At 40.1% G+C, this 13,724-nt stretch overlaps 2 protein-coding genes and 1 long non-coding RNA gene across 3 annotated transcripts; all 3 read left to right on the top strand.

Annotated features, from left to right (window-relative positions):
* Window positions 1-1,571: 1,571 nt before the first annotated feature.
* On the top strand, window positions 1,572-2,533 carry LOC130685732 (uncharacterized). Its single transcript, XR_009421750.1, has 3 exons — window positions 1,572-1,708; window positions 2,111-2,325; window positions 2,389-2,533. It is a non-coding gene; the product is annotated as an uncharacterized LOC130685732 (long non-coding RNA).
* Window positions 2,534-2,895: 362 nt separating this feature from the next.
* Window positions 2,896-6,756, top strand: LOC130685703 (uncharacterized). Its single transcript, XM_057509025.1, has 2 exons — window positions 2,896-2,903; window positions 4,647-6,756. The coding sequence occupies exons 1-2, from the start codon at window positions 2,896-2,898 to the stop codon at window positions 6,754-6,756; spliced, it is 2,118 nt and encodes a 705-aa protein (XP_057365008.1).
* Window positions 6,757-9,555: 2,799 nt separating this feature from the next.
* Window positions 9,556-11,197, top strand: LOC130685723 (compound eye opsin BCRH2-like). Its single transcript, XM_057509047.2, has 5 exons — window positions 9,556-10,004; window positions 10,088-10,189; window positions 10,280-10,385; window positions 10,459-10,882; window positions 10,943-11,197. The coding sequence occupies exons 1-5, from the start codon at window positions 9,575-9,577 to the stop codon at window positions 11,063-11,065; spliced, it is 1,185 nt and encodes a 394-aa protein (XP_057365030.2). The 5' UTR covers window positions 9,556-9,574; the 3' UTR covers window positions 11,066-11,197.
* Window positions 11,198-13,724: the final 2,527 nt, after the last annotated feature.

Below are 13,724 nucleotides of genomic sequence, written 5' to 3'. Positions count from 1 at the left end.
TTTTGATGTTGACTTATGAGAGCGGTCGGTAGAGACCGCCTCATATAGCTGCAAAAGACGTCAAGTAGTTTCGATATTATACTAAGGACGTCCGGCCTTCTAAGCCAAGGATTCGCCGGGCGAATCGTTCTAACTCCCGTTTATATTCAGTCGTTTACCGTCTACCGTCATATCCTTTTCAATGGCCGGGAACTTCTTGGTTAGCTCCCGCCTAGAGTTGGACTTACCCCGGCTACCGACACTTCGGTACCGAGTGCCCGGCATCTTCGTTTCTATTCATCTGCCTCTTCACCGTCCCCTTGGACAGTGTTGGACGTCGGATTTTCCGACACTTATAGACCTCTATACCCGCATTCTTTCCCTCAGTGATGGAGAATCGGAAAGAAAAGCCCAGGATTTGGTAAAGGACGCACTACAGCAGTGGTCTCGCGCCTATCACCACGTTACCCGGCAGAGAAGGCGATCGGTGGTTGCCTTAGTGGAACCCGGTTTTGACTTTCTTACAGCTGACCCGGAAGCGTTTGCACCCGGAAAGGAGGCTCGAGAGCTCCTTTTTACGGGAAAGTTCCTGGAGTCGATGCTTAAAGAAGCATCGCAGGACGCAACATTGGCTAAAATCTCAAAGACCAAGACAAGTTTCAGGTCCAGAGGAAATGGGTCAATGGACCATTCTCAATCAGCATCGAAGCACCCTTTCGTTTTGCGCCCGAGGAAGACGAGGGAGCAGCCACCGCAACGAGTTGGAGGGGAAAGAGGACGACCGACTGGGGCTAGTTCCTGGTTACGGGGGATTGGCAGTGAAATAGGACTGAAACGAAATAGGACTGGAGAAATAGGACTGAAAATTTCCAGTCCTATTTCTACCGGAGAAATAGGACTGGGAGAAATAGGACTGACTTTTTAAAACTTTTAGGACAGTCCTATTTCTCCATGCCAGCAGTCCTATTTCTCCTCGGCATCAGTCCTATTTCTCCTTAGAAATAGTCCTATTTATTTTATTTTGTTCCAATAGGAACGATATGCCTCCAATCCGGTAGGCAACATATTGCGTAAGAGCGTCGGCTTATATCCATTTCCCTTTGTAAAAAGTCGATGGTGTTAATTCATAACTTAAATGGTTCACCAAATATTTATCTTTTATCCTATTTTAATTTAAATTGCAGGGGACCATTAAATATGTTATATCTAATATAGTTCATTTAATAAAATACTACAACGGCCACACCAGAAATATTTATTAAATTTTTCTTACTTTTTAGTGCATAAATAACTTTTCCAGTTGCACTCATGTTGTACTTGCTCATACAACTATCAGCAACGAATAACAAGCAAGTCTTACCATATCGGTAGCGCTCTAACCTGTGACACGGGTAGTCCTATGTTCGATTCTCCGTGGTTACACTTCTTCTGAGGTTTTTAATAATTATTCTATGAAAGAATTTTTGGGAGAAAACAATTACTGGTGTTTAGGGTAATACTTCTGAAATGGCAAATAATGGTAGTTCTGACTTCCCAATTTTCACATGCGGTTTCAGCATTTCAGCCAGTCAGTATTTAGATCTTCATGGTGTAGGTTGTCGACGGTGCTTCGAATGTGCCGTGAATGTGCCGTGAATGTGCTGTGAATGTGCTAATCATCTGTTGTTCGTGTCCAGCGGCCTGCCCAGTTCCTGCCCAGCTGCGGATTGTTTCTAAGGTTTCGCAAACCGTAAGTACATTTTCTACTTCACTAGTGCTGGGCCGTACCCGGACACATTGTATCAGGCTCGGAACGGATAGGCAACGGTTCGAGTGCTGGCATTGTTAATTTAAGTGTAAGGGCATTGAGACTTGTCACCTCAATGGGCACAGGTATCGGGATTGGTTTCACAGTGTCGTCGTGAAACCAATTGTCTGACCCAGGAGTGGACCTTCAGTTAAATAGATATCTTAGTCGGGACGTAGGCCGACTAGGATTAGAAATATTTACGATAGTTATTTAATTACATCTGCAAATTATGGGTATGCTACCTAACTATACTTCACGTCACTTAATGCTTTTACTTTTTTTATTGTGTTTCAACTGCTTATGTTTTACTCATTTTTTTTTTCTTTTTTTTCTCCTTTGTAGGTTTTGCGTGGCAATTTTTTACAGTTTACTCAGGCCGGTTTAACGTTTTTTTATTTCTTAAGTTCTTTTTTTGCCTTTTTCATTAATTTTATTTTTCTTTTTTCATAGGGAGCTCTGATCAACGAATTCTTAAACCGTTCTTCCGGACAATTGAAAGCTTTTGCTTTCTCTTATCACTCGTTTGGTAAATGGTTGGAAGGATTTAAACATGCAAGGTAAATTCATTTATAGTTATATGGAGTACATTGGTATAATTATTGCAATTTTATTTTTTTTAGAACAATCATCTTCTCGGGAATTGTGGCCACGAACCAAAACCATCAATCGGCACATTAGTTGTCGCTTGCACAACAAGTATTATCGTAATAATTCAAGCATAATGTATTACATTACATATTACATTAAAATAAAAAAGTCAATTGAGATTATGTAAGTTTATTTATAAAGTATGTTAATTTGTAAACATTCGTCAAATAAAATACATGTTACAAACAAACAAATTTTATTCAATTATAGACATATCTAGTTCATCATTAATATTATTTATAGCAACATTAAGGGCATGTGAGGAAACAATAGCGGGAAAAGATGATCTAAGCTCTAAAACTATTTCTTCTAGTAGATCCATTGTAGATAGCTGCAAAAACAATGATAAGCTATAGGGAAACTTTTTTTTCTTGTAAATTTAGAAAACATACCTCATTATTTTGATAGCGCGCCCAAAGCTGGAACAGTACGGAATTCTTAAGTTGGGTCTCTTTCTTCCGGTGAGCCCTTATTTTGTCATGGCAGAGTAGCGTGCTAGTAAGGAAACTTCTTCGAATATCATTGTCATCTTGTAGAATTTTAAATTAGATCCGCCTGCCAACTACAAACATTTTTGTTATTAATTATTCATTACATATTATTATTCAAATTTAAATTACCTTGTTCCATTGGTGGTGCATTCCTTCGCAGTCGTTATTGGTACGCGTTAAGATGTTGAAGCATGACCAGTTCTCAGCGAACTTGCCCCGAATCCAATTCCGCTCCATATAATCCATGAGTGCTGAAAGTTCGCTAGGTGCTAAGCTCTTCAACGCGTCAAACACACCAGGAATTTTACCAGCTACAAAATTAAAGTTCACAAATGTTATTTATGACAATTAAATATAACATTTGTGTGCTATTTACCTGGAAGATATGCAAGGCATAGCAGGCGAAAGACAAAGTCTCGCACTGGATTCGGTCCCTTGTTGTTGTAGAGGGTGGCAAGGTGAAGATCCCGGACCTTTTTCAGAACGGCTTGGCACCAGTGGAAATTGCAGCCAAAGTGCTGGCAATCCACAAAGTGCCTGCGGACAGGTAAATATAGCACGTTCGAAATCGGTCACGATCCGCTGGACTCTAGGAAGGGGGATTATATCCTATTACAATATAAAATTTATTATTTTTACATAACAAACTATTTGTAAATGAGATAGTATCTATACCTTTATCTTCTCGAAGACAGCGCTATAGTCGGCTGCTCTTCTCCTGGTCATGCAAATCTCTTCTTTCTATTCGCCGCCGGCAACTATCTTCAACTTCCTCGGCTTTAGCACCCATAAATCTTCTTCATCAATTTTATTTCAAAGTCAATATAAATATTAACTTAATCCTTTGGCATACGTCACTTGATGAGTAATGCTATGTCATGCTCGGCCATCCACTTCGGTGGTAGAATCCTCTTCTTGGTAAAGAAGTTGAGGAATTGTTAAAATGTTAAATTACAAATAATTTATTTTTCGCCCATCTACCGTTATCTACCATCTCCTCTCTCATCCATTCTCTTGTATCTCAACAGTTCTTCTTGCTCCTGGTGAGGAACTAGCTTTCATACAGGCGAAGATTCATTAACATTCTTCTACTATTCATAGTAAACTTAACCGCAAATGTTATTAAAAACCTCAGAAGAAATGTAATCACGGAGAATCGAACATAGGACTACCCGTGTCACAGGTTAGAGCGCTACCGATATGGTAAGACTTGCTTGTTATTCGTTGCTGATAGTTGTATGAGCAAGTACAACATGAGTGCAACTGGAAAAGTTATTTATGCACTAAAAAGTAAGAAAAATTTAATAAATATTTCTGGTGTGGCCGTTGTAGTATTTTATTAAATGAACTATATTAGATATAACATAATTAATGGTCCCCTGCAATTTAAATTAAAATAGGATAAAAGATAAATGTTTGGTGAACCATTTAAGTTATGAGTTAACACCATCGGCTTTTTACAAAGAGAAATGGATATAAGCCGACGCTCTTACGCAATATGTTGCCTACCGGATTGGAGGCATATCGTTCCTATTGGAACAAAATAAAATAAAATAAATAGGACTATTTCTAAGGAGAAATAGGACTGATGCCGAAGAGAAATAGGACTGCTGGCATGGAGAAATAGGACTGTCCTAAAAGTTTTGAAAAGTCAGTCCTATTTCTCCCAGTCCTATTTCTCCGGTAGAAATAGGACTGGATATTTGCAGTCCTATTTCTCCAGTCCTATTTCGTTTCAGTCCTATTTCACCGGCTACCTTACGGGGAGGCCAAAGGTACGTTTTTAATCCCCAATCTATTATTTGTTCTAAACGCCGGGCGGAAGAGCAAGTGGGTGCTAGGTTGATAGCTTTTGCGGATCGTTGGACGGTGGTAACGGACGATAAATGGATCCTCGATAGTTTATCGCATGGCGTTAAACTCGATTTCAGCATTTCACCTACTCATCGCACAATTCCTGTCTCTGTTGTAATGCCCAAAGAGATGGAGGCAGTTTGTGACAGAGAAGTGAGGGATCTTGTCAGAAAGCGGGCTATTAGAGAAATCACTGACGGGTCTGAAGGGTTCGTTTGTTCTTTATTTGTGATTCCCAAAAAATCGGGTGGGTTTAGGCCTATCATTAATCTGAAGCCCTTAAATCAATTTATTCGGTACGAACACTTCAAGATGGAAAATCTAGAATCGGCTCGTTTTCTTTTACCAAAAGGGGATTGGATGGTTAAACTAGATTTAAAAGACGCCTACCTGACGGTGCCGGTTTGTGCTGCCCACCAAAAGTTTTTGCGGTTCCAGTGGAAGGGGCGTTTATTCCAATTTGCCTGTCTGGCCTTTGGTCTGGCTTCCGCGCCAAGGATTTTTACAAAAATTCTCAAGGTTGTCATGGGTTTTTTGAGAAAAAAGGGCGTAAGACTGATAATCTATTTGGATGACATCTTAATTTTGAATGTGTCTGAAGAAAGCACATTAGGGGATCTTAACGTAACCATCCAGTTGCTAAAACATCTGGGTTTTTTAATAAATTGGGAAAAATCCGTGTTGGTCCCTACGCAAGTCCTAGAATATCTGGGGCTAGTAATCGACTCGGTTCGATTGTCCTTCGCCTTGCCAAACATCAAAGTAAAAGCAGTTAAGAAGATGTGTGAGGCGGCGCTTGCGGCGGAATCAATTTCTTTGCGAAAGATTGCGTCTATCATGGGCAACGTTACCTGGGCGATCCCAGCGATTCCATACGCTCAGGCGCATTACCGTAGATTGCAATGGTTCTACATCAAACAAGCGCAATCGGCCAATTTCAATTTAAAGACTAGATGCTCACTTTCAGCGGAAGCTCGTGAGGACCTGGAATGCTGGGTGTTTAATCTAAACAAAACCCAAGATAAAATTTTCTTTCCCCACACACCAGATCTCGAGATTTATACAGATGCGTCGCTATCAGGTTGGGGTGCATGCTGTGATGAAATCAGAACGAGAGGATCTTGGACGCCAGCGGATATAAAAAAGCACATTAACGAGCTCGAACTATTAGGAGCGTTCTTTGCGGTACAGGCGTTCGCTGCTCAGTCTAAGAATATCTCAATTAGGGTATTCTTGGACAATTCGACAGCTGTAGCCTATATTAATCATTGCGGGGGTTCTCGATCTCAGGCCCTGACTAACGTATCTGCCCAGCTTACAACTTGGTGCGAGAACCGCGGCATATCGTTGGAGGCGGTTCACGTAGCGGGCAAATTAAATATCATTGCGGATGAAGAGTCACGAGCCGGGCCAGACGCCGGGGATTGGAAGTTGGATCCGCGCGTTTTCAAGTGCATTCAGGAACTATGGCCGTCAGTCGTTGACGCTTTCGCAACACCTTGGAACGCACAGCTTCCATCATTTATTTCATGGCATCCGCAACCTGGCGCAATGGCAACAAACGCCTTTTCAGTCAATTGGAAAGGGTTGTTGGCTTACTGTTTCCCACCATTCGCCTTAATTTTCAAATGCTTAGGAAAGATCAGGCGGGAAAAATCTGTAGTGGTTTTTTTTTGTCCAGTTTGGATAGGCCAGCCGTGGTTCCCGTTATTGCTGGAGCTCTCCTGCGACGTCCCACGTCTTCTTGCGCCGTCTCAGACCCTTTTGAAATCAGCACTGGACGAAACTCACCCGCTTACCTGGAACAATGCGCTGCACTTGGCCGTCTGGAAGCTGTCAGGAGACAGTAACTTGAGCGAGGATTTTCGACAACGGTGGTCGACTTACTCATGGCCGGAATTAGGCCCAACACCCAAACCGCTTATGAGTCAGCATGGAGAAATTGGGTGCATTGATGTATGGGGAGGCGTTCGAATCCCTTCTCAATTGTTATAGCGGACATCTTGGAATTTTTAACAAATTTGCATGCGTCGGGTAAATCGTATAGTTCTATTAATCTTCATAGGTCGATGTTGTCGAGCACTCTTAAGCCAGCGGAGGGCGTGCCCATAGGCGAGCGGCCGGAAGTAGTAAGATTGCTCAAAGGTTGTTACAATCGAAATCCGCCTCGTCCGAGATACAATGCAACATGGGATCCTAATCAAGTCCTCACCTTTGTTTCTTCGTTAGGAGAAAACGATTCGTTACCTCTATACCTGTTAGCGTACAAAATGGTAACGTTGATTGCGCTAGCGACGCTCATGCGAGTCTCAGAAATTGCGGCAATTGAATACAGTTCGTTAGTATTCGCTTCAAATAGCGTAAAATTCGCGTTGGGGCGCCGAGGAAAGCTCAGAGAAACGTTCCATAGCAAACATTCTCTTTAACAGCTTGTCCAGATCCAAAGGTATGTCCGGTTAGGACGTTGGAGTCATACAAGGAGCGCACTAGTAGTTTTCGAGCGGAACACAACAGTGATAGGCTGGTTATAGCAGTCATTGCTCCGCACAAACCAGTGTCACCCAACACGGTGAGTCGATGGATAAGATCCGTCCTAAAGGAAGCCGGGATCAATACGAAGGTATTTGGGGCACATTCAACTAGAAGCGCGGCCGCTTCTATGGCGTCAAACAACGGATTGTCAATGGATGCAATTTTAAAAGCGGGAAGCTCGTCTCACGAATCGACGTTTAGAAGATTTTACAACCGATCGGCGGAGGCAACGGTTGAATCATCAGTCTTCGGACAAACTCACATTTAAACAAATCTACAAAGTCACCCTTAGGGTCTAACGAAATGGCATTTCGCAGCACAATTGTTAATTACCAGAGGGATCGTGTAGCGATCCCGAAAGGTAATTGTAATTGTGCTAGAAATAAATGAAGAGACGACCCTAAGGGTCTGTCTCCCACCCAAACCCACCCTGGCTTCATTTATGGAGAATTATTGTGTGGTTTGATATCCGTCAGCCTTTTGTATTTTCATTATATTTTGGTTTCTGATAGAGTAAACCAAGCCAGAAAGCCCAGAGGTTTCAGCGGAGGCAGTGGTCATAACTGGAATCAGTCCATCGAACGTCCAGCAAATCAGCTTCATGGCTAAGAAAACCCCTGGCGAGATGGCAGCTATAGAAGAACTGCAATTTTTTGTTGTGTCTTTTCTTAACGAGTTGATCTTTGAATGGCACTACTGTTGTTACCCTTTTTCATGACCGTTACGGACAGAGTTTTTTCCCCTGTCAGAATTACGTCAGGTTTTTTTCTCTGGTCCATCTCTGATTTCATAATCATTGTTTTGTTTAGTTGTTTATGTTGTTAAAGTTGTTACAAGCCCTGGTGAAATAAGTCTGAAGAGAGGGGGCGTATCAAGGCATTAGGAAAGGAATAGGTGTTCCTTTGTTTTTGGTTCTTTTTTTTTTTTCTTTAAAGAGCTAAATAAATGGGTCTACACCCTTAGGGTCGTCTCTTCATTTATTTCTAGCACAATTACAATTACCTTTCGGGATCGTTACACGATCCCTCTGGTAATTAACAATGAATGCAGAATTTTAGGGTTTGAGGGCGTTCAAGTTATCAGCTGATGTCTAATGATGCCTTACTATGTAAATTTTTCCATTTGAATGGTTATACTAAAGGATATTCCTTGAGGATTTAATGATGAGAAAACTCGAGAATTACTAAGCGGAATGACGAGATTTCGCAACTCAGCATACGCTAATATTCTGTAAGATAGTTGACTTGAAAAATGAACAGCAAGATGGCATTGAATATGGTTTTCATTAAACGCGAAGCTACGTTTAATCGAAGAAATATGAGAGACATTCGGTTCTTTTTGAACTTATCATGGGGATGAATAAGGGATCTAAAACTGAAACAATGGAAGGAGCAGTAAATATATCTCCAACATCATAGCTTTACTAAAAAAAGGTTGATATTAAAACATTAGACGGTAGGTTGAGGAAAAGCATCAATGATTCCTTAGGAAAACTTTGGTTTGAATTATGGTAGCGATAGTTTATGTTTTGGACGTTGTCTTTGCAATTTGCATTTCTTAAAAATCAGTTGAAATGCTAAATACAGAAACATCCATTGGAAAGAGTTTGACGATTCGTATGCTTAACTCGTTTGTTAGATGTATTCTTGATAACCAATGGCGTACGAATCAATTACAGTTTAAAAAAAAAAAAAAGCTATGTGCAAAAAAAATAATGCAACAGCATGATTATACATGGAACCAAAATCGAAAAGTATCGGTCAAATACTACGACGTTCTAAGGCAATTTTTGCCGACTTTTTGCGTTTTTTTCAAAATAGGGTAAATGGTTTGATAAAATTTTGCTTTAAAAGAATGTACCGTGATATTTTAGTGGGTGAGTATTGTGCCATGATTATTCGTTATCGTTTTTGTATACAAACATCAGGGTAAAAACCACAAACAATTTGTATGGTTTCTGTCCTAGTAAACAGCTTAGACAAGTCCTAATTCAATAAAGTTTCTTGAGGACGTCATCGCCAAGACATTGATTTCCGTGTGAAAATTCTGTATATAAACGACCGTTTCATCTGTTCAATTCATAGCGTCAGTCTGTAAGCTCTTGCTTTCGAGGTCGCTTCTTCTGCTTGTCAGCCCTCAATCTTTACAAAGTCATTTCCTTTGACAATTCTTTCTGTGCTAGATTCTTTTGTCTTCTTTGAAAACAAAATCTCTTTTCCAGGTAAAACATCATTTTGAATATACCATAATTTTCATTTGTTGTACTAATTGACAAAAATGGATGTTTTTTTCCGTTAGAAAAATGGCGAATTTGACTGGTGATGCTGTGGTGGCTATGGCCCAGAAGCAGGCTTTCGATCCGTGGGCTTTGCCCGATACCTTCACTCTCTATGCCTACGCTCCGGAGGATATCCGCAGCTTCCTTCACCCTCACTGGCACTCCTACAAGGCTCTGCACCCGGCTTGGTATTACTTTTTGGGTTTACTGTACTTGATCGTCGGTACTTGCGCCGTTGCCGGGAACGCTGTCGTTCTGAAAATCTTCAGCCGTTTCCCAGCTCTTCGAAGCCCCGCGAACCTCTTGGTGATGAATTTGGCTGTCTCAGACTTCCTGTTGATGCTTGCTCTCTTCCCGGAATGCGTCTACAATTTCTTCCTCGGCGGACCATGGCGCTTTGGAGAAATGGGCTGCCAAATCCATGCTTTTCTTGGTGTGCCGCGAATTAATAATTTTACGCGCTGAATGGTTTGATACGATGTTAACTATTAATCGTCTGTTGACTTCTGTAAATAGGGGCTTGCTTCGGGTACAACCAGATTTTCACATTGACCATGATCTCTTACGATCGCTATAATGTGATTGTGAAGGGATTCAGTGGGACTCCACTTACTTTCAGTATGATTTTTCTCAAAAAATTACTAAAATTATTCTTATGTAGAAGAATTACCTTAAAAATAATCGATACACTTCCTTAACGAAATTTAGACCGCGCTGTCACCATCATCACCATGAGCTGGATCTGGGCTTTGGGCTGGTCCATCTGCCCACTGATCGGCTGGGGTGCGTACGCCATGGACGGCATCATGGGAACGTGAGTATTTTGATCTGTAAGCGTGGCTATATTCATATAACATTTAGTTCTTTTTCTCACCACAAATAAACAGATGTTCGTATGACTATGTCTCTCAAAATATGAATAACAAAACCCATATTATGGCAGCCACCATTGCAAACTACATTCTGCCAATCATTGTCATTGCTGGCTGTTATTACTTCATCGTCCATGCTGTTTTTAAGCACGAAGAAGAACTGCGTGCGCAAGCCAAGAAGATGAATGTTGCTTCTCTTCGCAGCAACAACGACCAGCAGCAGGTGTCTGCCGAGATCCGCATTGCCAAGGTTTCCATCATGAACGTCTCGATGTGGTTGACCGCATGGACTCCTTTTACCGTTATCTGCATCTTGGGCACATTTGGTGACGTTTCAAAGATTACTCCGTTGGTATCTGCCATTCCAGTAATTTTGGCTAAAACATCTTGCGCCTACAATCCACTCATTTATGCCATTTCCCATCCTAAATACCGAGAGGTACAGTTCGATTTCATTAAACTATTTTCCTCATCAAATTTTAAAATTTTTTTTTTACAGTGCCTCAAGCAAATGTTCCCTTGGATGTGCATCGTGGAAGAGAAGAAAGCAGTGACCGATAACCAATCTGTCATTTCGGAGAAGACTGAGATGACAGAAACTGTCAAGTGCGAATCAGCTTAACTACATCGAGCTTGATCAGTAGGTTTCTTTCTGAAAGAGATTGGTGGGTGCTCTGGTTATTAGGCGGCTATCATTCATGATGACGACGCTGGCTTTTCAACTGTGGACTAACGAAAACGAGAAAATTCGATGATTTCTGATAATTTTGAATTTTACTCTGTTAAAAGTGTTCTTGTTAATTTTTTTTATTTTGACGGACTCCGTTTTTTTGTCTAAATAAAATTTTTATTGTCCAAAAAGATGCCTTTTTTATCCGTTTCCTGATGAATTCTTTATGGCAGAATCATACTCGTGTGGCACCGTCACTATGATTTTAGTTCAAGGAAAGAAAGGTATTACATTTGTTGGCGTTTAAGACACGGAATGTGTAGTAGACATTACCATGAAAACGAAAGATGAATTGAACTCGTTTCCTTACATCACGAAGTGGTGGAACAAACCACCGTTAGGCAAAGCCAAAAATTGCTGAAAAAAATCTACGACAAATTTTCTTTCTACTAGGCTATGAGAAACAGACTTTGGAATAGAAAGTCCCGTCTATGCGGTAACTAATTTAATGAATATTGGCAAGTGTTTCAGTTCATATAGACTTTTCGCGGAAATTGCGAAAAAACCTTTTGCGGCAAGAGGGCCTGTGTTGCCGTTAGTCCTAGCCGGGCACTCAAGACATCAAATTTTCCGACAAGTAGGCTGCAGCAGGGCTACCGAGGTGTTCTGGAGAACTCGTTTTTCCAAAATGAAAAACGTTAAGCTTAAGGAGAGGTCTACAAGACCAAGAAAAAGTCCTTCTCTGCAAGATCAACATCTCTTTTGCTGCTGTTCGAAACAAGCCAATTTCAACAGCTAGTGAAATTGCAACCCATTTAACTTCAACATTTTGTAACATTTTTCCATCGCAGACACCCCATCCGTAAACATTCACTGTTAATTTCGAGTTTACGCCTTTCGTCGGTTAGGGGTAACTAATATCGATCGGAGCTTGCGATGTTCACAAAGGTAATCTCTGGTTAACGCTGTTCGTTCGTTAAAAGCCAACGAAAAACGTTACCGCGAGTGATTTCCGCAAAGGTACATTTGGTTAATGGTTTTCGTCGGATTTTGTGTGTGAAATACGGCATATGAAACCGATTTCCGCATTATACCCCCAGAGTCCTACATTGGCAAAGTAGACTAAACAGCATCCCTTGTCGAAGTGTAAGCTTAAATTTTTTTTTAAATTTGTTTTACTTTACTATTTAAACAACGTAAAGGGCCATATCATTCTAAAAGCCTCCTGAAAAATGATAAAGTAAAGTTTCCTAAATAAACTTAGCAAAAGGTCAAGAACTTCAAACAATTTTTTTTTTAGACAAACGGTATTTTTTAATGCTAATATTTTCTGGTAGAATCATATATTTTGTACTTATTGATCAAAATCGATAAATATTTAATGCCTAATAATAGTAATAAAAAGCATACAACAACTGGAATGTTACAGTTACGGATTTGTTTTAAAAATATATCTCTTTTTTTCACTCTGAACAATGAAATAGTATCGTCAGTTAATCTCCCCCGCCCTCCCATTGTCTTAGCAATTTACACGTCTGAAATTGGATATTCAATAATTCTTACATTTATAGGAAATATAAGTTTGGTATAAGTTAAATTAAACAATCAATTTCATATCCTAATGATCTTTGAAGGCAGCTCACAACCCGTTATAATAATTGGCAATCAAAAACAGTTTAATAGTTCTCTAAACATTGGCAGCACTGGGAGACGGTTTCATCTTCTTCAAACGGGACAGGAGTTGTTTTTATTGTATAGCTCATGGAAAAACGATATAGTGCGTAATTTGGTAAGTAACATTTATGTTTGTCTGAAAATACCTGTTTCTTTTCCATTGTTCTGTTCTTTTTTGTTTTTTAAGGGTTCTCTTATATGTTGTCCCAGGTCGATGGGTGACTTTGGGTGACCACTCACCAGTAAAAAATATGTGCACATTGCAATGCATGACAAAGCCTAGCTGTTCAAGAGTAATCTACCAGGATTTACATCTAGATATTAGTAAGTTAATTTTAGTTATTGTCAAATGGCATGACATCTAACATTTTTCTTACAACAGCTTCCACTAAGAGGAACACAAGGGCACGAGAGGGTGCAGAAGAACAATTGACAATAAGTGAGAACACCACTTTCACTGTTCGTGCTAAAACATCTCTGATAGAAAGTGATTCCAATTTTCTAGGGTCATGTGCAGGTATTTTCAACGATAGACAAATTTTATATTTGCTATGCGTTCCTTCTTATATTTTATTATTGTAAAAGGATATGAAGTGAGTCACCTTACACAAGGAACACACATCAATGAAAGATTACAGCCAGGTCTAGTGATCGCAGAGGAAGACGTCAATTTCCAACAAGCAGAGTCTTTGTTAGGTGGAACTAGTAAACAGGGTGTTATTGAAGTGGTTCCAAGGCAAGTACAAGCCAAACAACAATCAAGTAAGTTTTATACTTTATCATAAATCATATTGAATATTAAGTTATTATAGTTTCAGGTCTTGAATTTGCTTCAAAAATTCATCGACAAATAGTCAGAAAAAACATTTAGTCCACCAAGGTGCTTTGGTATATCTGTCGACAACAAACTAAAATCGAAGAAGCGGTTAAATCATTT

Source organism: Daphnia carinata, chromosome 9 (genome assembly GCF_022539665.2).
Source record: "Daphnia carinata strain CSIRO-1 chromosome 9, CSIRO_AGI_Dcar_HiC_V3, whole genome shotgun sequence".
Classification (NCBI taxonomy): domain Eukaryota; kingdom Metazoa; phylum Arthropoda; class Branchiopoda; order Diplostraca; family Daphniidae; genus Daphnia; species Daphnia carinata.
This window is presented reverse-complemented; position numbering and strand designations above follow the sequence as displayed.